The sequence below is a fragment of the Zingiber officinale genome, chromosome 9A, assembly GCF_018446385.1.
Source record: "Zingiber officinale cultivar Zhangliang chromosome 9A, Zo_v1.1, whole genome shotgun sequence".
Taxonomy (NCBI): domain Eukaryota; kingdom Viridiplantae; phylum Streptophyta; class Magnoliopsida; order Zingiberales; family Zingiberaceae; genus Zingiber; species Zingiber officinale.
Window position 1 is genome coordinate 2,624,408 of NC_056002.1, and position 22,045 is coordinate 2,646,452.

Here is a 22,045-nt window from a genome sequence, read left to right on the forward strand (position 1 = left end):
TTACAATTAATAACCCCTCAATCTAAGAACTCAATATGTCTTTTTGGTACTTTGCATAATCACTGTCAAAAAATCAAGAGAATATTTCATGCATTATCCATACGGTGGAAATTTCCACCATACAAACACAAAGGTGATGGGTCAAATTTAAGAAAGACGATAGAATGTCATAATGATTGATCTTATTTTAGTAATGAAAACGGATGTGTTCAAGGAAAAAATCTCAAGTAAATATTCAAGGATAGACACATAAAATTATAGGGCCTATGAATTTATGTGTCTATTCTTGAACATTTCCTTAAGTTTTTTCCTTATGTGTATTATTGCTCTTTAGTAATACATTGATATTTGTGTAAAGATGAAAAACAACACTCATCCTCAAGAAGCAAGTAAGCTCCGCTATTAGAATTTATTGTTCATTGTCATTGTTCTTTATTCTTTTTTGTAGTTCCTTGTCTAACTTAAGTATCAAAGTGTCTGTGTCGGTGACCCCTCTCTAGTCCGATCGCTAACGTTTCGTTCCTCCTTCGTTCTTCTTTGACACATATGCTCACTCGTGGCACCAAGTTCCTCTTGCTTGGAGCCTTCCCACGGTCAATCTTAAAGACATCTAGCTAACATGCCATCTTATCTGATTTCAACCAGATCAAACGCTTTTTAATTTATTCTAATAAAAATTTGTGAAGCTGGGCCAACTTAACATCGATCAGGGCAAGGAAGTCATGTGGGGTTGGTTCAAATTCTGAACGTGTTGAACGAATTGAATAATTAATTTACTTTTTAAAGATAAATAGACAAGATCAGCTTTTGGTTAATTTGAAAGGCTTTGATTAATGTCTTTCATTTTCATAATCTAGTACAGTGTCCATTGAAAAATATGCTCAGAATGACGTACTAATTATGCTTCCTCCATAATTAAGGACCACAGTAGTTATTCATGCCTTCTTTTCAACAAACAAAAAATTAGATTACAATACTTTCAAGTGTTTCTTTTTCTAACAAATAGATTTATTTTTTGAAAAAAGATAATTTAAAAATATATATATATTGTGGTGTATAATAGGACCTAAACAGATCGCAGAAATAATTAATAGAGATGTCAACCCTGTTGACTAAGAACATGTGCTCTCACTGTTGATCACTAATTCAGTTTTAAATACTGAAGTCTATCTTGAACCACTTCGAAAATAACATAACAACTAAATCTATGACTTTGTTAAATTGACTGTACATGACTTACGGAGTCGAGTTAGATCCTTTCTAATTAACTTATTGTTTCCGACACGAGCTTTGATGGACCATAATACATCTACATGATCTCCTCGGGATTAGAGCGGTAAATAAGTCAAGTCGAGCTGAGTTTTGGGGTATTTAAGTTTGTTTGATAAGATAATCAAGCCGAGCCGAGCCGAATTTAAAATGAACCAAACTTTTGAAATGAGTGTTCAAGTTTGACTTGGTTTAATTTTTATGAACTTGAGCTTGTTTGAAGCTTGACTTGAGCTTGGTTCATTTAGATGTTATCAAGCTCTCAATTCAAGTTTGACTTGAGCTTAGTTCGTTTAGATGTTATCAAGCTCTCAATTCAAACTTGTTTGATTGTTTGATTGATTATTGAGCTTGATAATTTAAATTTATTTATTTATTTTGTTGTTTATTTAGCATATTAAAAAGAGTTTTATGTTGTTCACGAATATTAACGAGCTGAACACATATGTGTTCAAGTTTGTTTGTTTAACTTAACGAGTTGTTCAAGTTTGTTTGTTTAACTAATCTTATGTATATTGAACGAACATAAACAAACTCTTACCAAGCCGAACACCAAATTTGTTCACGAATACTTGGTTCACTTACAACCCTACTCAGGATAATTGTAAATTTAGTATTAATCTTGAATAATTTATTAAATTAAATGTATAAATTCGAACTACTTGTGTTTAATTTGTTTATGTACATAAAAAAAAAAGACGATGCACTTTCTACTATCTATAATAAAGATTTTTTTTAAAACAAATAAATAAGTTTTAAAATAAAAAAAAATAAATAATTTGAATTAAAAGTTAAATAATATATAAACAAAGTAAATCTTGAATCAATGTCAAAAATAAACTTAGTTCATTTTAGATTCAATTTAATTTGAATAAATGCATTCACATTCTCCGACCAGTAATTAATTAGCATTAATTACTTTCCAATTTTCTCAGAATTGACAGCATATTTTTACAATTTATCCTGATTTATTCGCAGACGATCCGTTTATATATATAGAAAAAAAATCTAAAGCTGATTTAAAAATTATTTTTAAAAATATTATTTTTATTATGTAAGATCTCTTTAAAAACTCAGAAAGTGGTGATCGGAGGAAGAGACGAGGAAGAAAAGAATACGAATCAGGGCGCGCTTGGCACCGACGCCGGAATGGGCCAGTGCTATGCCAAGAACATCGCCGTCGCCGTGGAGGGGGATGCCGAGGGCGGATGCGATGCCTATCGCTCCCCGTCCCCTATACCGGCAACCGTCGCCACCGTCGCCGCCGCCTCGTCCCCGGCCCCAGTCACCAACGCCGTGACTCCTGCCGGATCTTCCTCGGGTAGCCCCTGGCCGAGTCCTTACCCACGGAGCGCGGCCGGTAGCCCTCTCCCGTCCGGGATCGCCCCGTCCCCGGCGCGGTCCACGCCGCGGAGGTTCTTCCGTCGCCCGCCGTCGCCCGCGAAGCACATTAAGGCGTCCCTAGCTAAGAGATTCGGCCGGAAGAAGCCCAGCGACGCTTCAATCCCCGAGGACGGCGCCGGCGACGGAGCCGCAGGAGGAGAAGCGGAAGCGGAGCGGCAGCTGGACAAGAGCTTCGGGTACGAGAAAAATTTGGAGGCGAAGTACGAGATCGGGAAGGAGGTGGGCAAGGGGCATTTTGGGAATACATGCTTGGCGAGGGCAAAGAAGGGAGAGCTCAAGGGTCAGCTTGTCGCCATCAAGATCATCTCTAAAGTTAAGGTGCGGTGGTATGTCAAAGAAAGAATTTTTTAGCTCCATAATTTCCCGTATTCGTAGACTTGGCTTCATTTCTCAATATTGTCCTAAAGAATTCATTTCCGTTCCTTCAATCGAACGCCTGATCTGACTACATGAATTAGCTTTTTTCGATTGTCAATCGGTATTAAAATTGTGGCTTTCTCGGTGTAGCTGTGCGGGTATGTGCTATGCAACTTTCCACGATCGGTGTCAGTATTAGCAAACCTTAATGGCGTACAGTTGTCTCAAGATTAGTTTGGAATGATATACTGTCCTCTTTACTATGGAGCCTTATATTGTCTTGTCGATTTTAGATCCTTGTAGACAGTAAAAACTGGCTATTCTTAAATTTTAGATATCACAAGAAAAAGGGCTATACCCCCAGCCTATACAAATCTAACATTTACCTCCTTATTGTAAGCACATGCAGTATGTACTTATGGTCCATTATTCGTTTGCTTATTTCAGTATTAGTTCGTGCAATAAATATGACAGATATGCTATGTTTTGGCTTACTAGAATCATAAATAATGCACTAACTACAGATGTTGTTAACAAGTCATGCAATTTAGATTTGTGTGAACTGGTCTGTTTCAGAACCCAAGAATTAACACACTGTCGCGTTGTTCATGTCATTGACCAAACATGGTTATTTGCTACCAATATTGAAGCTTGATCAATGAAAATACAACTGAATTGCAAAATCAATAGCCTCAAATTAGTTGATTATTTGGTTTCATTTGGCATCTCTTCTGGCTTCAGGATGAAAAATTAGGCGCAAGTTATTAATTAGCTTGATGTTATTTAGCTGGAGAAGCAACAACCAGTAGCAATTTTCTTCTAGCTACAAGATCCTATTTATTGTGGATTCCTAAATCCTTTCTATTGCAGTTTTAGACAGACATGCTACTGACAGTGTGGATCCCCCCCCCCCCCCCTCTTCCCTTCCCTTCTTTTGTCTTATATGTTTGCCGTTTTTTGGTCCTCATTGATACCTTAGAGCCCTCTTTGTGGTTTGTATTTATTTTACCTTTTTCCTTATTTATTTTCCTTTATTCCTTTTAAATCTCTATCCTTGCTCCAAAAGTTCATTAATTAGTTGTCTTTTATCCTTGTGTTATTAATTTTCGATGGCTCTAGAATTGTCAAAGAAATAATCTGAATGTTAATATGACCTCTTCTTGCGTCATACCATCTACATGTCGGCTTGTCCTGCATTTATAAATGTAAAATAGCTATACCTTGTCATTGTGTTATTATTCTTCAATGCTTCTGTACCACTTTATCTTGGGTCTACAACCTCTAGTCTTTAAGCATTTGTTGAAGATAGAAGCTGAGCTTCCTAATCAATTATCTTTTGCAGATGACAACAGCAATAGCAATTGAAGATGTTCGTAGGGAAGTGAAAATCTTGAAGTTTCTATCTGGGCATGCTAATCTGGTCAAGTTTTACGAAGCATATGAGGATGACCTTAATGTCTATATAATCATGGAGTACGTATTTTTTTTTCTTTTGAGAAAAAATAGTTGGTAGGTTGTCTCTGCATTTTTGGATTTATAATTTTTTTCTAACATGAGCATCAAGGCTCTGAATGGTAAATGGTTTAAGTAGAATAAAATTTTTGTACTTCTGACATATCATAAGGTTGGGAACTATCTGTACAAGAATTATTTTACTGTCGACATATCTGGAGATTTATTTTGTGAAAGATTTGGTGGAATACTATTTGTTTCAGCATGAAAATCTCATCTCATCTCATCGTTGTTATTGCCTTCTGCTAGATTGTGTGGAGGAGGAGAATTGTTGGATAGAATCCTGTCCAAGTGAGTTTTTGACATCAGATGCCCATATATGGAATATGAAGTTTATATATATATATATATATATATATTGTATTTTGTTACAGAGGTGGAAGATACAAGGAGAAAGATGCAAAAGTAGTTGTCATACAAATTTTAAGTGTAATTGCCTTTTGTCATCTTCAAGGAGTTGTGCATCGCGATCTTAAGCCAGAGGTATGCTTCATGGCCTATTTTGTATCCATTGGATACTATCTAATGAAGTTGCTCTGTGTGGTTCTGAATTTTAAAATGTTGTTAGATTGCTAACATGATTTTATTTTGCAGAATTTTCTGTTTACTACAAAGGATGAAAATGCACCTATGAAGATAATTGATTTTGGTCTTTCTGATTTCATCAGACCAGGTGCTTTACTGGTTGAATTTCAGTATTTAAATGCTTTAATTGAGACCATGCACTGATACTTGTAACTCATAGCATGTCTAAGTTTTTCAGTACTGTGTTCATTTTTTTTATCGTAGTACATCTACTGTTCTGAACAAATGTCACATTGATGGTAATTAATTGATCCTTTTTTTATTTAACTTTTTTGACTTTCAGTTCATAGTTAGTTGATTTGTGTGGCGTGTTTTTCTAAATTCTTATGTTACTTTCCAAATGTGATAAATACAGTTCTTGAGAGATGGAAATAGCATGACATTCTGAATATTCATATAATAAATTGTTATTTTTTCTATCTTCATTTAATTTTGTTTAACATTTGACTATTTGGTCACTTGATTGTCTTTCCTTTATAGATATATAAAACAAATCACATGCATATCATATGCCATTGACATTTCATGCATATTTACAACAAAAATAAGTCGATGTCAACAATTTTCTCATGTCATTGTCCTGCATATTGTATGTGACTAAACTCTTATTGTTAGTCAATTTTAGCATGCATCTATTATGCTCACTATAAGTCTGCATGTTTTGGACCAGATATTGCTTGTACTTCTTATTTTTTTGCTCGTTGTTGGTTTTTCTGGGTAGAGTGTTATTAACTGTGGTGTTTTTTCAGATGAAAGACTAAATGATATTGTAGGTAGTGCATACTATGTTGCACCTGAAGTTCTACATAGATCATACAGCACAGAAGCAGATATGTGGAGCATTGGTGTCATAACATATATACTATTGTGTGGCAGTAGACCCTTCTGGGCACAGACTGAATCCGGAATTTTCCGTTCTGTACTGAGAGCTGATCCTAATTTTGAAGAATTACCTTGGCCTGCAGTATCTCTGGAAGCCAAAGATTTTGTTAGAAGGTTGCTAAATAAGGATTATAGGAAAAGAATGTCTGCTGCAAAAGCTCTATGTATGTGTTCCATTTTCTATGGGTTAGTTTATCTCACCAAGTAATTGCAATCTGATTTGTTTAGCTTTATCAAGGACATTTGGTTACCTATTAGGAGTTATATGTTCTTATATTAAGTACTATATGTGAGAAGTTTTTAGTTGAGATATATTCTATGACATCCTCAAACCCTGTTCGTTATAAAATTTAATAATCGATTATGTGATAGCAGCTCATCCTTGGTTGCGAAATGAGCATCGTCAGACACCTTTGGACATACAAATCTACAAGTCAGTCAAGTCCCATCTCCGCACAACAACTTTTAGACGTGCTGCCATGAAGGTTTGGCTTTCTTTGTGTCTAGTTTCATTATTTGGATTTGTGCTTGTTAGTTATCTGCATCAGAGTCATATATTATCCTTCAAATCTTAATCTTTGAGAAACTATCTTGCATTGCATAAATGTTATTAGTTTTTATGCTGAATTGGCTAACAACTTGTGCTTTATCAGTGTCGATATAACATTCTTTATATTACATATTAACAGTATATTTGTGAAAGATGATTTTATTATTATTATGATTATTTCTTCAAAGTAGATCAAGGGTTGACGAGTTGAAGGGTTATGTTGAGAACAACATATAATTCAATTCAAGCAATGAATAAACTAGCCTTTCATTGGTTCCTGGTTAGCTGTCCATATATTTGTAGGGGAGTATTCACGAGCAGAGTTTTTTTTTTTTTTTTTTAAATAATCCTATTTTGATCTGTTTTTCAAGGTAGTAATTGCACCAAACTCTTTCTACTTTCTAAGGTTTTTAAAAGCATATGTTGTTGCGCCCCACAATCAATCTACCAACTAGTAATTGTCATGCAGACACATCTAATATTCACAAAACAGCTAATAAACTATGCATGGATGGTTGAAACACTATGATCTAAGTTGAACACTGTCCTAGAATCCTTAATATCTGACAAGAATATATTATCTTTCTACTTGATCTACAAAGCACATATTATTAAGCTTTCTTGTCCAAGCATTGTGATAACCATACTGTCGCACATTGTTACCTAGTTTCTACCTTCAGGCTTCATAAATAATTTTACGTAGAAACCAGTCACTCTGATGGTCTCAGCATATTGGTTAATGTGATTATATATTTAATACCAAGTTTCATTATGAGTTTCTATCTCTAATATTACTGTTCAAGTAGTCAAAGAAGACATTCAAATTCAATTTTAATCAACTTTACTGTCAATATTTTCTTAGTGATTACCACCTCTACAAGTGGAAATAACTTATAGGATAATTTTAAATTTTTGTTGGCATTTGAAAATGAGACTGTTGTGTCCTAGTGCTATGATTGTGGTTGCCTAGCTCATTGACCATTTTACTTTTTCTTGATGGTATCGTACATGCTTTCATCGTTCCCTGTTTGATTAACCATGCTTAACCACAGACTGAAGATGAGTCTTGTACCATATCAATCTCTGAAATATTAAAAAAAAGACGTCTGTATAAACATCCAACTCAAATATTGTTTAACCACAGTTTTTGAGTAGTAATATCTCACTTAAATGCCTCACTGATTTCTTCTCCTACAGGCTTTGTCAAATGCTCTAACAGAGGATGAGCTCATCTACATAAGATCCCAATTTAATTTATTGCAGCCAAATAATGATGGTTGTGTTTCTATTGAGAATTTTAGAATGGTGAGTTTTTTTATTCACATTATTTAAAAATTCCTTGATTTTTATTAGGAATTGAGCCAAACATCCTTTCTTGGTTAGGAATGCATTGTTGGTTCCTTGACCTCCAAATAGCCAACGTCCTGCTTGCATGTCACAATACGTACATACATATACACACATTTGTCAACAAAGTTGCAATCCAACAGATACCTACAAATTACTAAAATACTTCGGATGGGGTGGTCCGGAATATACACAACTGTTACAAACCACTACCCATCAGTCTAAATCATACATATCTTCTTCTCACAGTCTATAGAAAGACTGCAATAGCTACAACCCAAAGATATAGAAAAACAATGCAAATATTCTTCTCCTCTTTGCTGCACTCTGAGTTTCTACTTCTGTGAGTTTTGAGAATTGTTGAGTAGCACAATCTTGAGTAATTTTAAGATAGGCATTGTATCCTGATGGATAGGATTTTGAGAAGCTATACAGAATTGTAGGAAATTTCTATCCTTAAGAAATCTTTAAAATTCCTTGCTTATACATTCTTGTGGTAGAAGGGGAGCCTTGGCGCAACGGTAAAGTTATTGCTTTGTGACCAAAAGGTCACGGGTTCTAATCTTGGAAACAACCTCTTGCAAAAAGCAGGGTAAGGCTGTGTACAATGGACCCTTCCCTAGGACCCCGCATAGCGGGAGTTTCTTGCACCGTGCTGCCCTTTTATACATTCTTGTGGTAATTCCTAATGCATCTTCTTCATTTCTTACAACATTGTAATGAAAATTGTAAGAATTTGGTTAAATTAACACGTCAAGAGGTTTAAAATCATCCAAATGAATTTAGTGTAATTGCTATGTTTAAACTAATCCACCTTCTTGTACTCAACATGATGTGAACTCCTCACTGATATCTGGGTTTTCTGGCTTTGCTTAGACCATGCAAATTGATTTTTTTTCCCAACTATTTCATCAATTCATCCAGGCACTCTGGCAGAATGCTACCGATGCTATGAAGGTGTCCAAGGTTCCTGATATATTAAATGCAGTAAGCCATTTATTTTAGAGATGTTCTTGCTATGTGAAACTTTATTTTTCTGTTCTTATCTTAGAATGCTTCTTTATTCACTTAACCTGCCTTCAATCCTCATGATTTATCATGTAAAGCTTACTTCTTTTTGTAAATATTTTGTCAAATGGATATTTACTTTTGGATTGTCAAGCCGCTCGCGAGCTAATCGGGTCTTGACTCGAAAAAAAAGTCGTTCGATTAAGTTAATGAGCCGAGCTCGAGCCTGATTTCGAGCTCGAAAACATTATCGAGCCGAGCTCAAGCTTAACAATATTTGGTTTGTGATCTCGCGAACATGTTCGTTTAGAAGTTCGTAAACGTGCTTATTAAGAGACTCGTGAACATGTTCGTTATATATATTCTCATAAATAATAAATATAATAATATATTATTAATTATTATAGCTAATTATCTTAAACTAACTTGAACTAAGCTCGTTTAATTTTTAAACGAGCTTTTTTCGAGCCGAACTTAGTTATTTAATTTTATTACGAGCCGAGCTTGAGCTTAAGAACTAAAGCTTAAATCAAACTTGAGCCGAGCTCGAGCCTCTTACTGTTTGGCTCAGCTCGGCTTGTTTACAACCCTTTCATTGCTTCTTACCTTTTACATTTTCCTTTTTTAGATTTTAAAGCATCTCCTGAACCAGTTAACATACTTGTTTGGCAAATGTGTCAAGGTGAACACTAAGTATCAACTAAGGTTGAAATATGGATAGCAGTATAGTATTAGTATTTGCTCTATGCTAGAGTATTTGGAGAAAATGAAAACAAAATTTAAATTTTAGGAAATAAGAACACTCAAGGCATTCACCACTCCATTTAATTATTTTAAGTTCAGGAGCCAGTTCATTCTTTGTATTGTTTTCTTGCACTTAATGACAAACAACGGTTGCAATCATCAATGTTCTTGACAGTGGAAAATGGCGAAGTAAGCTATAGCTGGAAAGTGTAAAGCTTATTGACTCTATTGAAATCTTGATTCCTCCTAGCAGCCCCGTTTGACAGTGAGTTATGTTTAACAAAATAATATTGTCTTGATGACACCATGAAGAGCTAGATGAGTAAACTTGTATCATTACCTTCAAATCTACAGATGTAAATGTTAGGATCCTTCGTACGGAGGCTAGAGAGGGGGGTGTGAATAGCCGACCCCAAATCGTCGCGTTTCTACAAAGTAGGGTTAGCGCAGCAGAAAATAACACGTAGAAACGAAGGAAAAGAAGACAAATCTCAAACAAACCGATGTAACGAGGTTCGGAGATAAACTCCTACTCCTCGGCGTGTCCGTAAGGTGGACGAAGCCTATCAATCCGTCGGTGGATGAGTCCCCGGAGAACCGGCTAATAAATGCTCCTTGTGGGTAGAGAAACCTTGCCACAATACTTGTAACAACAAGAAAGGAGTACAAGGAAAACAAGAAGCAAATACAAACAGCAATATGAATGCAACACTCGCTTGCCTTCTCTGTCGATCAGAGGCGATGAAGCAGCAACTTCACAACCCAAACGCAGCAGCTGATCGACGACTGGAAGCTCACGCGAAGCTTGCGAAGAAGAGCTCAACAAAGCTCAAGCACCAGAACAGCAAGAAGAGAAGAAGAGCTAGTACCGAAGATGCCCTCGTCTCCTTTATACCTGAGAAGAAACGGCGAAGAAACTAGCGTTGCGTTGTAACGGCTAGAACCTCGATCGGTGGACCGATCAGCCCTGATCGGTCCCGGTGATCGGTCGTAAACATTCATGCGTACTACGTCGATGCGGACCGATCGAGCCTGTTGATCGGTCCGACCGATCCCAACTCTTAAGCTCTTCCTTCCGACATCGTCTCCGATCGGTCGCCACGATCGAGCTCTGATCGGTCCACGGCCGATCAGCGTCTTCGCGGCTCGATCACCGATCGGTCCGATCGATCCGATCGATAGCACATCGATTCTTGATCGGTCACCGGACCGATCAGATAACTAGTGACTTGGTTTTGCCCAAACCAAGTCCCAAGCCTTCAAACCAACATTCGGTCAACCTCGACTGTTGGTACTTCATTCCTAGCATCGGTCACCCTCGACCTGCTAGAATTCCCGCCAAGTGTCCGGTCAATCCTTGACCTACTTGACTTTCCTCCAATACCGGATGTCCGATCATCCCCGATCCATCTGGATTTTCCTCCTGGCTTCACTCACCGGACTTTCACCTTCACTCAGGATTTCCCGCCTAACATCCCGTTAGGACTTTCTCCTGCTTCACTCACCGGGACTTTCCGCCTAACATTACGATTTTCTTTCTGCTGGCTTCACTCACGGGACTTTCCACAGCCTAACATCCAGTTAGGACTTTCCCACTGGCTTCACTCACGGGACTTTCCACCGCCTAACATACTTAGGACTTTCCTCGTGTCAAGCTCCCTGCTTGGACTTCTCCGTGCCAAGTCTCCATACTTGGACTTTTCCAGTGCCAAGTCTCCATACTTGGACTTTTCCCGTGCCAAGTCTCCACACTTGGACTTTTCGCGTGTCAAGCTCCCTGCTTGGACTTTTCCAGTGCCAAGTTCCCTGCTTGGACTTTTTCCGTTGCCAAGTCTCCATACTTGGACTCTTTCCCGAATCAGGTCAACCAGGTCAACCTAGACCTACGGTTGCACCAATAATCTCCCAAACATCTATTCTTGTCCCATATCAAGAATACAACTCTTCTACGAGTGTCAAACATCAAAATACAACTCAACTAGGTCAACCTTGACCTAAGGTTGCACCAACAGTAAATTGGTGCGATAATTTGCTAAACATACATGTTTTGTTCAGCGAAAGAATCTAGTATCCGTAATAGTAAAGCAAATTTTTACATTACATAATAATGTTTCTAAACTTTTGTAGTCTCTTTTTTGGTAAATTATAGCTTCCCTCCTGTCATATCTTAAAACTTGAATTATTGTTATATTATGTTAGCTCTAGTTTTATAGAAACATAGTTGCCCAATACATTTAGTCCTTGAAAACGTTTCAGTTTAATCCGAATGCCACAGTTTGGTTCTGCTCCAATTGAGACTGTAATACCATCACGAACATGAGCAAGTCATGGGCTGTGATTTGACAAGTTACATGAATCTTATCCTCATGTTCGAGCTCTTTTTCTCTAATAAAACTTTACTTTGGGAGCTAAATTGATGTGTGTCAAACTTAAACTGGTAATTCCTGGTGTCATGGACATCTCAGTTGGAGCCACTATCATACAGAAGGATGAACTTTGAAGAGTTTTGTGTGGCAGCAATCAGCCCTTATCAACTCGAGGCTTTGAAAGAATGGGAACAAATCGCCACCAGGGCATTCCAGTACTTCGAGGAAGAAGGCAATCACTTCATCTCTATCGAAGAACTAGCACAGGTACATTCCATCGATAGACCGTTCTCGTACAAGATGAAGTTCTCTTTCAGTACGGAAACAACTTTACTTGCAACTTTGTAGGAGATGAACCTTGCCCCTGCTGCTTACTCTATGATGCGCGACTGGATCCGACCCGCTGATGGCAAACTCAGCTTCCTCGGGTTCACCAAATTTTTGCACGGCGTGACGATACGTAGCTCCAGACCAAGAAACCACCATTAGATTTTAACAATAGAATTGTTCTAATTTGTTTTCATTCTTGGCATTCCCTTTTCTTCTATTATTTAGCTTTCTCTTATAGAGCATTGGTGTACAAAACGAATGTTATATCAAGTCCCAAATATTTGGATTTCCCAATACTTGATTCGATTCACATAATTCACAAGTAAGCAGAGGAAAACTACTTTCATAACCAACACATAATTCAAGTAGATGTAGTAAAAATCGAATAATCAACTTCGATAACTAGGATACATCATATTAACTAGGAGCCAATGCAATATAATTAAGATCCACCAACCACTTAAGATTAAATATAGACATACTCATAATGATTGATTTCCATTAATTAAATTTGGTCCTTGTCTTCAAGCACAGCTGTATCTTCTTTACCTGGAGACATCTAAGATTCTATCGTTATTATACTGTAGGAATTTATTGTCCGTAGTTGTATTTGTTAATCAAACAAGCATTACTGCTCTGGTTGTAACGCGACAAGAGGCAACAACACCACGACATATTAATTATAGGCTTATGCTTAATCATATCATTATAACCTTTAAAGCCTGAGGATTGAAACTCATTCTTGTTTATCACTTTGTAGAGAAGTGAAATGAAGTGCCATGTCTGATTATGATCATGCATGATTAAGGTGGAGAAAGTTTGGTGGCAATAAAAAGATTAACTAGCCTAACAAGACAAACTGACAAATAAAACCAAGCACAAATAGAAGCAAAACCATGTGCACCCAAAATAATTGTTGCATTGACTTTACATTTATCAGATTTGTGTGCATGCCTTGTTCCTCCCTTATCAGTATCCACCAACGGCACAATTTATTTATTAGTTTACAAAATAGATAATTTTGTTTTTCAGGGTGAATTATTGCTCACAGTGATCTGAAATTATTAGGTGAATTCAAGCTATGTCAAAATTTGAATCTCAGATTTCATTATAGTAATATTTTATGCGTTAACCATTAAATCGTTCTGAGGGGATGTTTACATGCATATCAAATATGATAATGAGTTGCACATAAGTTTAGATCTCACTCCATTGGTCCTGTAAACACCCTTTCAATTTCTCATATGCAAATATAGTATCGATAACGATTGATCGACAATGAGATTGGCCATTCGGCTAATGAGGACAACAAGGAGGGGATAACTTAGCTGGTAGGTGCATACGAGACAAAGGGCTAAAGGACGAGATGAAAAATTTGGTATCCTTCAGCACAAGGAGTGATGATCTCGAGTTGCATTCGACAAAGCACGAGACTAGATAGGGAAAAGGCACTTGAAGTCGAATGAGTCACATTTCACTTCCAAAGCCCAACTCTTATCTTCTTCCTTTTGGTGCGTCTCTTGTCTAGCTAGCCATAACTAGGTTGTAGATGCAATGTTACAATCAAGTAACCTCAAAAAGACTAACATAACCAAAAACTTTCTATTCTCTATCTCATAGTCCGACTCAGCTCGACTCGTTGAGAAATAGACATATAGCTTAGGCCATGCAAATAGAGGAAATGAATTGAGTAGACATGGCATTAATAGAGATTAATGAAGCTCCAAGAGCCTCAACCTCATAACTCCATATCTACACAATCTCTTGGCTCTAGGAATCCAAGAAGTGAACAAGAAAGGTAGACATGGCATTTACTTTGCACCATTGAATTAATGAGATCCAGGTGATGTATACCAGTCACTCAAATATATATATATATAATTTTTTTTTTATAAAACCGAGTTGATCATCTCAAAATTAATTGGTATAAATTGGATACCAGTATCAACTATAAATAAATAAATAAAATAACATAGATATATTAAATACTTTATGAAGAAATTAATTGGATTTTTTTTAGAATTATTTAGAGGGAAACATGAAAAGAGACAGTTGTAGTTCATTTTCCCCCTTTTCTTTAACTTTTTTATTTTTATATATTTTTTTGAAAAATAAATAAAAAAAAGGTGAGGTTGAGTGAAATAAACTGTGGAGGACCAATTTCTTTTATTGAATTTACAATTTATTTTGTGCTATATTTATTCAACAAACTGTGGAGAAGCTTTTTATTTTTCTTCTTCTGCTTCTGGACTCTCTGTCTTCGTTTCTCTTGGTTCTCTCCTCCCAACCTGAGGCTTTTCTATGCCGGTGCGGTCGGGGCTCTCCCTTTGAGAGAGAGAGAGAGAGAGAGAGAGAGAAGGGATACTTGAGGTTGAGTGGCTGCTCTGCGTGGGAGAGATGGCGGTTCGAGAGGGAAAGGAGCAGGACCCCCGCATTCCGCGCATCGCCTCCTCCATCCGCGTGGTTCCTGACTTCCCTAAGAAAGGTCGCGGCGTTCCCTGCGTTTTTGTAGTCTGACGCATCTTTGAGCATCCGTTTTAGTTTTCGCGGTTGAAGTTTCGGGTTTTTTATCCTAAAAGATTGAATTTTTATTTCTCCGCTTTCTGGAGCGGAAAGCATCCTCGCTCTTTTTGCTTCTTCAATGTCAAATTCGACCCAAATAAAAAAAAATGTGATTTTTTTTACCACGCCGTTCTTGTTTCTCGTAGTTTTTGAGGCTTAGGTGGTTAAAAATTTGGCCGCTTCATTCATCTACAATATAATAATGTATGTGACTAGGGATTATGTTCCAAGACATCACCACGCTGCTGCTCGATCCGAAAGCGTTCAAGGACACGGTCGATTTGTTCGTGGAGCGGTACACCGGGAGGGACATCTCCGTCGTCGCCGGTGAGTTCTTCCGTCTCAATGCCTCCGCCACAGCGCAAATACACAATGTTGTTTTCTTCATCTCTTTTCTGACGCATTAGTCTTTTGTTCGTTTCTTCCCTCCGCATTAATGCTCGTTGCCCATCAATATCGTGAGAAATGTCGGTTGTGGGGCCTCCTTTTTTCTTTCTCTTTAGACTTTTCTCCCTTCTTCCTCCTCAAAAATCGGTCGTCACTTTCCATGGAGCAGAAAAAAAAAAAAGGTTCATTTATGGGCAGTGGTAAGGCGCCTGTATTTGACTTCGACGTGCCTGAAACTGGCCATGTTACAGTGGACCAGCGGCGGGCAGCGGATGACGCCCTGCCGCGCTCATGGTTTCTTTCTGTTTGCCGAATCTGTGCTGGTTTGTGGAGGTGGAGTCAGGCCTGCCTCCGCTGACGCTGACCTTGCTCCTTGGTCCCCACTCCGATGTAAACGGGTGAAAGCTTTTCCCACTGTTTGATGGTCCTCCTAATTCTATTTTTCTGTTGCCCGTTCCTTTCCTTAGCTGTTTAGATTTGGTAGGTATGATTGCGATCCAACAGCATTTGGGATAGAGTACTGAGCTTGAAATTGCAGCCCTTGGATGTGGGAATATAGTTGTCTTTCCCGTTCGCTGTCCTCAGATGGTAAAGCATTGGTGATCTTCCACTGGATATTGTTCCTAGATTGTGAAACAGGATCTAATATGACAGGGAGCAAAACCAGTACTAAAATCTTTAGTGACGGATTCTGTGGTCATGTATTAGGTTGGTGTCTTGCATTTGCGTTGAGGTTTCTTGCTTAGCTGAAAAAATAAATTTCCATCATGAAGTTTTACCAAATGAAATTTAGAAGAAGTGTTACCGTGGTTAGCTGGTTACATCAAATTTAGTTCATTTAGATTTGATGGTTTTATTTCTCTCCTTAGTCTCCAACTCTTCTTTAAATATTCATCTTAAAGTTGTATTATAGTGTTCTCTGTGTCTAATGGAAAGTGATCTCAAATTTATATTAAAGCAATTAGTGTAATTTCTTTTTCACTAGTATATGTTTTCAAAAATTTCATATTTCTCTTTATTATTACTTCTCGGTGTAGTTAGAGGTTTCTTTTAGGGTGACCATGATAAAGTACTTCAACAACAACAACAAAACTATTAGTATATCACTGCTGTGGATTGCCTTGAATATATTGTATAGTGTTAGGACAAAATAATATTCATTTCTGTTGCTGACCAGGCTCTTATGCTAAACGTGCATTCTTGTGTATATTTTAGCTCATTCAATGAGCAGCATCCATAGGAAATGATAATTATACTGATTAGATAGCCAAACATCTGTAATCTATTTATGGACATGCAAAATTGGACCTTAGAGAATTGATCACGAGATCAAGTCTTCCATATTCTTTATATTGAAAAAAAAAACACTAAGAGGCAGCATCACGACTCTACAGTGTTCATCCTCCAATTTTCAAGTCGTTTAACAAAATTTGGATATTTAACTAAAGGACAATGGATGATAATATGGCCATGACAATTTAAGATATTATCCTTTTTTCTTAGAATATTTGACCAACAATATATTTTGCACCTGCATTTCTCCAACTCTTTGGTTTGTTTTGAAAAAAAAAAGGCATCTGTGTTCTGTAGACATTTACAAAATGTTTCTTCTGAGTGGTAAGGCTGTAAATATTTTGGTCGCTTGATCATGATTTCATTTAAATGTTAGGCTGGAGTTACATCTCTTGTGAATGAAGTGCTGTCAACTGTATTTTTGTTCCTTTTTCTAGTCATCTTATGTTAATTATAGAGCATTAGGCCGATTATAGCTCATCTGATACATTTATGTATATTTTGTTCTCTATCCCTTGGCAAAAAAAAAAAAAAATTGTGAGCCAGTCTGAATCAGGAATTTTAATGGTGTCTAGATATTTTACGGTTAACAAGATTCTTGCTCCAATGATTCCATGATTCAAAGGAAAGACATGTCAATTATGGCCATGAATAATATTTTGAATGGATTTTTGCAAATTTTCTTGTTGAGCAAAAGTTTTGTGAATCTTCATCTTACTCATTTTATAACATATTTGGTTTGTTTGAATATTTTCCAGTTATTCTAGATCTGAAAGTCTTTGTTTTAGATGTTTTATTTTCTAAAGCCATATAGTATCATCAATCTATGTAGTTTTGAAGTGAATTTAATATGCCTTTTTCCCTAACATGACAGGAGTTGAGGCTAGAGGTTTCATATTTGGCCCTCCAATTGCTTTAGCTATAGGTGCAAAGTTTGTTCCACTTAGAAAGCCAAAAAAATTGCCAGGTACTTTCAAGTTCAAACATTTTGAAAGTAAACAGGCATTCTTGATCTAAAGATGGAGACATATTTAGGGATATTTTTTCTTGTATATACTGACTTTTATTCTCACTTAATTCTATCACTATGTTTTATTCAAATTATGGAAATGAAGGTATTACAACTAGCATACTACAGTCTATGCACTTTGTATGGTTCGATAAGTACTTGGATGGACACTAGTTGCTCTCAGCATCAGCCATCTTCCTTCTTTTAATCCCTTAATGCTTGTGTTACCTGCACCAAAATCAGTTTGATGTCAATTTGTTTTAAAGTGGCCAGATCCTTTTTTTTTCATTCGTATGCATAGATAATAATAGTTCTAGGACGTTGTCACCAAAAATCTACAGATGCTGAAACACAAACAACAAGCAAGGATGAAAGAAGATGCAGCAGGAAGGAAAATATTCAGCGAGTAGGAAAGCAAGAGAGAGAGACAGGTGCAGCTCAAGGAATAACAGCTGCAATTTTGAGAGAGGATCCATCTAATTGTTGCTTTGGCCTTAGCATTGAACTAGAATGATGCTTTGATATGTCCAATTCGGCAATACATAAGGCCAAGCTCCCTCTGGAGGTGAAATTTAGGTGATCATTTTGAAACCTCCAAATAATTTGCAGCCAAGCTTGAATAGAAGTGTTGAACACCACTTGAGTGTCTCCTCTCCAAAAAAAACCACTCTTTGTAACCCCCAGCCGACTAAAGCTAAGGAGGTTGACCATGATTAAAGCAAGCATACACGATATCCCATCCAATCCTAGCAAGGGCACAGTCAAAGGAAAATGTGATTAGAATTTGCCTCTGTACTAAAGTCACTCCTAGCACAAAGCACATCATGAATATCCAACTGTTAGCTCCTTCTTAACTCAATTTGCTATCTAATATATGATAGTAAGAATCTCTCTTAGAATATAGCTCAACCCTCACATTCCTTTTACTACACGCGGATGGTTCTTGTGTGTTAAAGCTTAATTGAGTATCTATGGAGCTCCTACCAATTGTCATCCAATCTCAAATTTTCAAGGGTATCAATTCCCAAAACGGTACTGTTCGGGAAGAACCAATTACATAAGAAATAAAATCATTTGTTAGACTCATAGAGGATGTATTTGGAGCTATTATTGAGTTCACTGATGATTCTAGTAATGGTAATGCAGCTACACTGTCTGGCTACAAGAAAATATAAATGCTATTATGTTAGTGGGCTGATGCATAAATGCACTTTGGTAACTTGATAGTCCACATGCAATAGAATAGGACTCTGATGGTTCTTGCTATAAACGATGGTCTTTCTGTAAATGATGTAATGCTAAGATGCACGATCTCCATTTCAAGGATTTGACACCAGGAGATGATGAAATTCATAAAATTGTAGTGAGTAGTAGTTCTTGGAAGAAAGTTTGGACAGATTAAGAAATATTACCATTATAATTAACTTAGCATTGATACATTAGATATTTTAAGCATTTGTTCAACAAATGCCTTGGTATCGTTTATTATCATTAAGATAGCATTCAAGTGAATACTATCCTTGTGTTAAAATTGCTAAAATATGCATTATTTTCTAATTTTAACACAGATTGGTATTTTATAGTTTATATCTTCTTTTACTGAACTGTTCTAGTCCTTGTACAAATGTGTAGGTGAAGTGATTTCCGAGAACTATGTACTTGAGTATGGGACTGATTGCCTTGAAATGCATGTCGGGGCAGTCCAACCGGATGAACGTGCTCTAGTTGTTGATGATTTGGTTGCTACTGGTGGAACTCTTTGTGCTGCCATAAGCTTACTTGGTATGTGTGGAAAATTCTAAAGGGCTAGATTGCATGCTTAGTTTCGAAGGACAAAGAATCTGACTAAGAGATATTCTGAACTAAAACAAAGTTTAAAGCACACATTGACTAACTAATTGAGTCATCATCAGGATGTGTTACTAGTTCTTAATATTCCCCCTAAAACTAAAGTTCCTACTTAGTGTTGACAACTGCTAGTTTTACTGTCAAAATACTAGACTGCAAATTGATCCTTTGTAATCTAATCAAAACTAATTTGGTAAAAGAAGATTAATTTGAGACTAAAGTTTGGTGACATAATGGATACTTTGTTGAAGCCCGATGTTATTCCCAACTGATACTTTGTGGAATCTATTCAGATTCTACGCCTTCCGAAGCATGAATATTGTTGTCAATTGAATGATGTTTATGTCCTCTAAACTTGTTCTTTAGTCCTTAAAAGGACTCAAATAGGTGCATAGAATTCTATTTGTTGGATGAAACACAACAGAGTATTCTTATTGTCAGCACACATCTACTGTATAATATTTCTTTGTCAAGTTCAAGCATCAAGTTTTCCCTGTTTTTATCCAATGCACCAATCTTCAATCTGTTCAATTCATTCTTCCCGCAGAGCGCGCTGGGGCAGAGGTGGTTGAATGTGCCTGTGTGATTGAACTTCCAGAGCTCAAGGTTTGTGATACACAATATTTTTCAATTCTGCACACCTTTTAAACAAGTTATCTATATCGAGATATTCAGACACCACAAATCTTACTGTAAAGTTTAAACATATCATTGAGTCATCATACCTCATAACTAGAATTTGCAACTTGTTGTGCAGGGTCGCGAGAGGTTAAATGGTAAAAATTTATATATACTCATGGAATCGCACTGATCGTTTAGCTGCTACGATCTGAGACTGTATATTTGAGGATTTCTTTCCAACTTCCATTACTTGTAGTAAAGTTCGATTAGTTTAGCACGATACTGCTTGCCTTATGAATCATTTCTAGTTGAGGATTCTCGACTGTTGCAACTGAGATGTTACTTACTATCATACGATACGATGCTTCACATACCATGTTTCTTCATTGTTTTTGCTGCTTGCTTATTGTTAACATGAATATTTCAGTTTCTCAACTAAAAGTCAGAATTGACAAATGATTTTTTTTTTTAATTTGGTATAACACTCAAAGTTAAAAAATTAATAAATTTATACAAATATAATTAGAGGAATTCTAAAAGTACAAAGGTGTTAATTACGTGGCATAAGGTGATTTGCTTGTCTTTGTCATTTTGTTTCTAAGTTAACATGGAGGAGATAAATGACGATATTTTGTTTCTAGGTTAACACAGAGGAGATAAATGACGAGTGATTATTAGTCATTCTATGTGACTATTAACTATTAATACAAGTGGCTAAAATGCAAGAGAATGTATATTTGGATATATTGAATTTAGACTTTAAGGCTTCACATGATAACATTCTCAACTATTGTATCATCCTAAGGGGACTCAAAGGTGTAAATTAAAAAAAAATAATTAATCAGGTTGGGTAACATTGAACCTGGGGTGATCGGTCCGATCCTACGGAAGTTTTTCATCATCCATCAGGGTAAATCGGGAAGCGCTCGCGGCGGACAACCCAGAAGCCTAACAACCTTTAGTTGCGTGCCTCATTTGGAGGAAAAATTCCTACAAATTTTACATAACTGGAGCTCGAATTGTGAGTATCTGGATGATAATTTGGATGGCCTATCACTGCATCATAGTCCGAGGGCGTGTTAAAAAGAAAAGAACCATAATGGTCAAAGGTAGGGATGTAAAGAGTCGAACAGTATTAGGCTCGAGCTCGTCTCGAGCTCGGCTCAAACTTTTATCACAAGGCTCGAGCTCGGCTTGTTTTGGAATTATCAAGCTCGCGAACCGTTCGAGCTCAGCTCGTTATTAGCTCGATTATCAAAGTTAACGAGCCTAACTCGTTAAGCGAGTTCGGGCTCGTTTTAGAGCTCGTTTTTCGTTCGTTTTAGAGCTCGTTTTTTGGTTCATTTTAAAGCTCATTTTAAGGTTCGTTTTAGAGCTTGTTTTTTTGGCTCGTTTTAGAGCACATTTTTTTTGCTCGGTTTAAGGCTTATTTTAAGGTTCATTTTTTTGACTCGCAGACCTATAAACGAATATGTTCACGAGCTCACGAACCGAATATCCTTAAGCTCGAGCTTGGCTCGATAAAACTGTCGAGTTTGAAATCGAGTTCGAGCTCGGCTCGATAAGATAAACGAACGAACTCGAACGAGCTTTTTACCGAATCGAGCTCCGAATAGCTCACGAACCGTTTGGTTTATTTACATCTCTAGTCAAAGGTGAAGTTAGATGTAGAAATAATTTTTTTTAAAAAATAAAAATAGATATCTTGTTTAGTAAATTTTGAATACGGTAGATTACGGAATCGCTTAGGAAAATGTTTGAAATATTTAAATTATATTAGCTTCTAAATTATCAAATTATATGCTCGATATCTATTTTATTAAAAAACCTTCTAATTAAAAAAAAATATGTTGTTCTTCATATAATATATTAAATTAATATTTAAAGATATAAATGTAGTTTGAAGAACTAAATGAACATATAAAATTTAATTTTATATTATTCTATATTAACTAGATCTATCAATAATAT

General features: G+C 36.6%; 2 protein-coding genes across 4 annotated transcripts; both read left to right on the forward strand.

Moving 5' to 3' along the window:
• The first annotated feature begins 2,350 nt into the window (after positions 1–2,350).
• LOC122019862 (CDPK-related kinase 3-like) lies at positions 2,351–12,676 on the forward strand. 3 transcript variants are annotated; one of them, XM_042577445.1, is made up of 11 exons: positions 2,351–2,991; positions 4,373–4,503; positions 4,792–4,833; positions 4,917–5,025; positions 5,137–5,215; positions 5,877–6,173; positions 6,385–6,494; positions 7,757–7,864; positions 8,831–8,893; positions 12,124–12,291; positions 12,373–12,676. In XM_042577445.1, exons 1-11 carry the CDS (start codon positions 2,419–2,421, stop codon positions 12,511–12,513), a joined length of 1,821 nt encoding a protein of 606 aa, XP_042433379.1. In that variant the 5' UTR covers positions 2,351–2,418; the 3' UTR covers positions 12,514–12,676. The 3 variants fall into 3 exon arrangements, with proteins under 3 accessions (XP_042433379.1, XP_042433380.1, XP_042433381.1); XM_042577446.1 differs by having other exon boundaries at positions 2,863–2,999; XM_042577447.1 differs by lacking the exon at positions 2,351–2,991 and adding an exon at positions 3,055–3,188.
• A 1,901-nt stretch (positions 12,677–14,577) lies between these two features.
• On the forward strand, positions 14,578–20,460 carry LOC122021476 (adenine phosphoribosyltransferase 3-like). Its single transcript, XM_042579597.1, has 6 exons — positions 14,578–14,839; positions 15,133–15,243; positions 17,471–17,563; positions 19,238–19,387; positions 20,001–20,059; positions 20,211–20,460. Exons 1-6 carry the CDS (start codon positions 14,752–14,754, stop codon positions 20,262–20,264), a joined length of 555 nt encoding a protein of 184 aa, XP_042435531.1. The 5' UTR covers positions 14,578–14,751; the 3' UTR covers positions 20,265–20,460.
• The last annotated feature ends 1,585 nt before the right edge of the window (positions 20,461–22,045 follow it).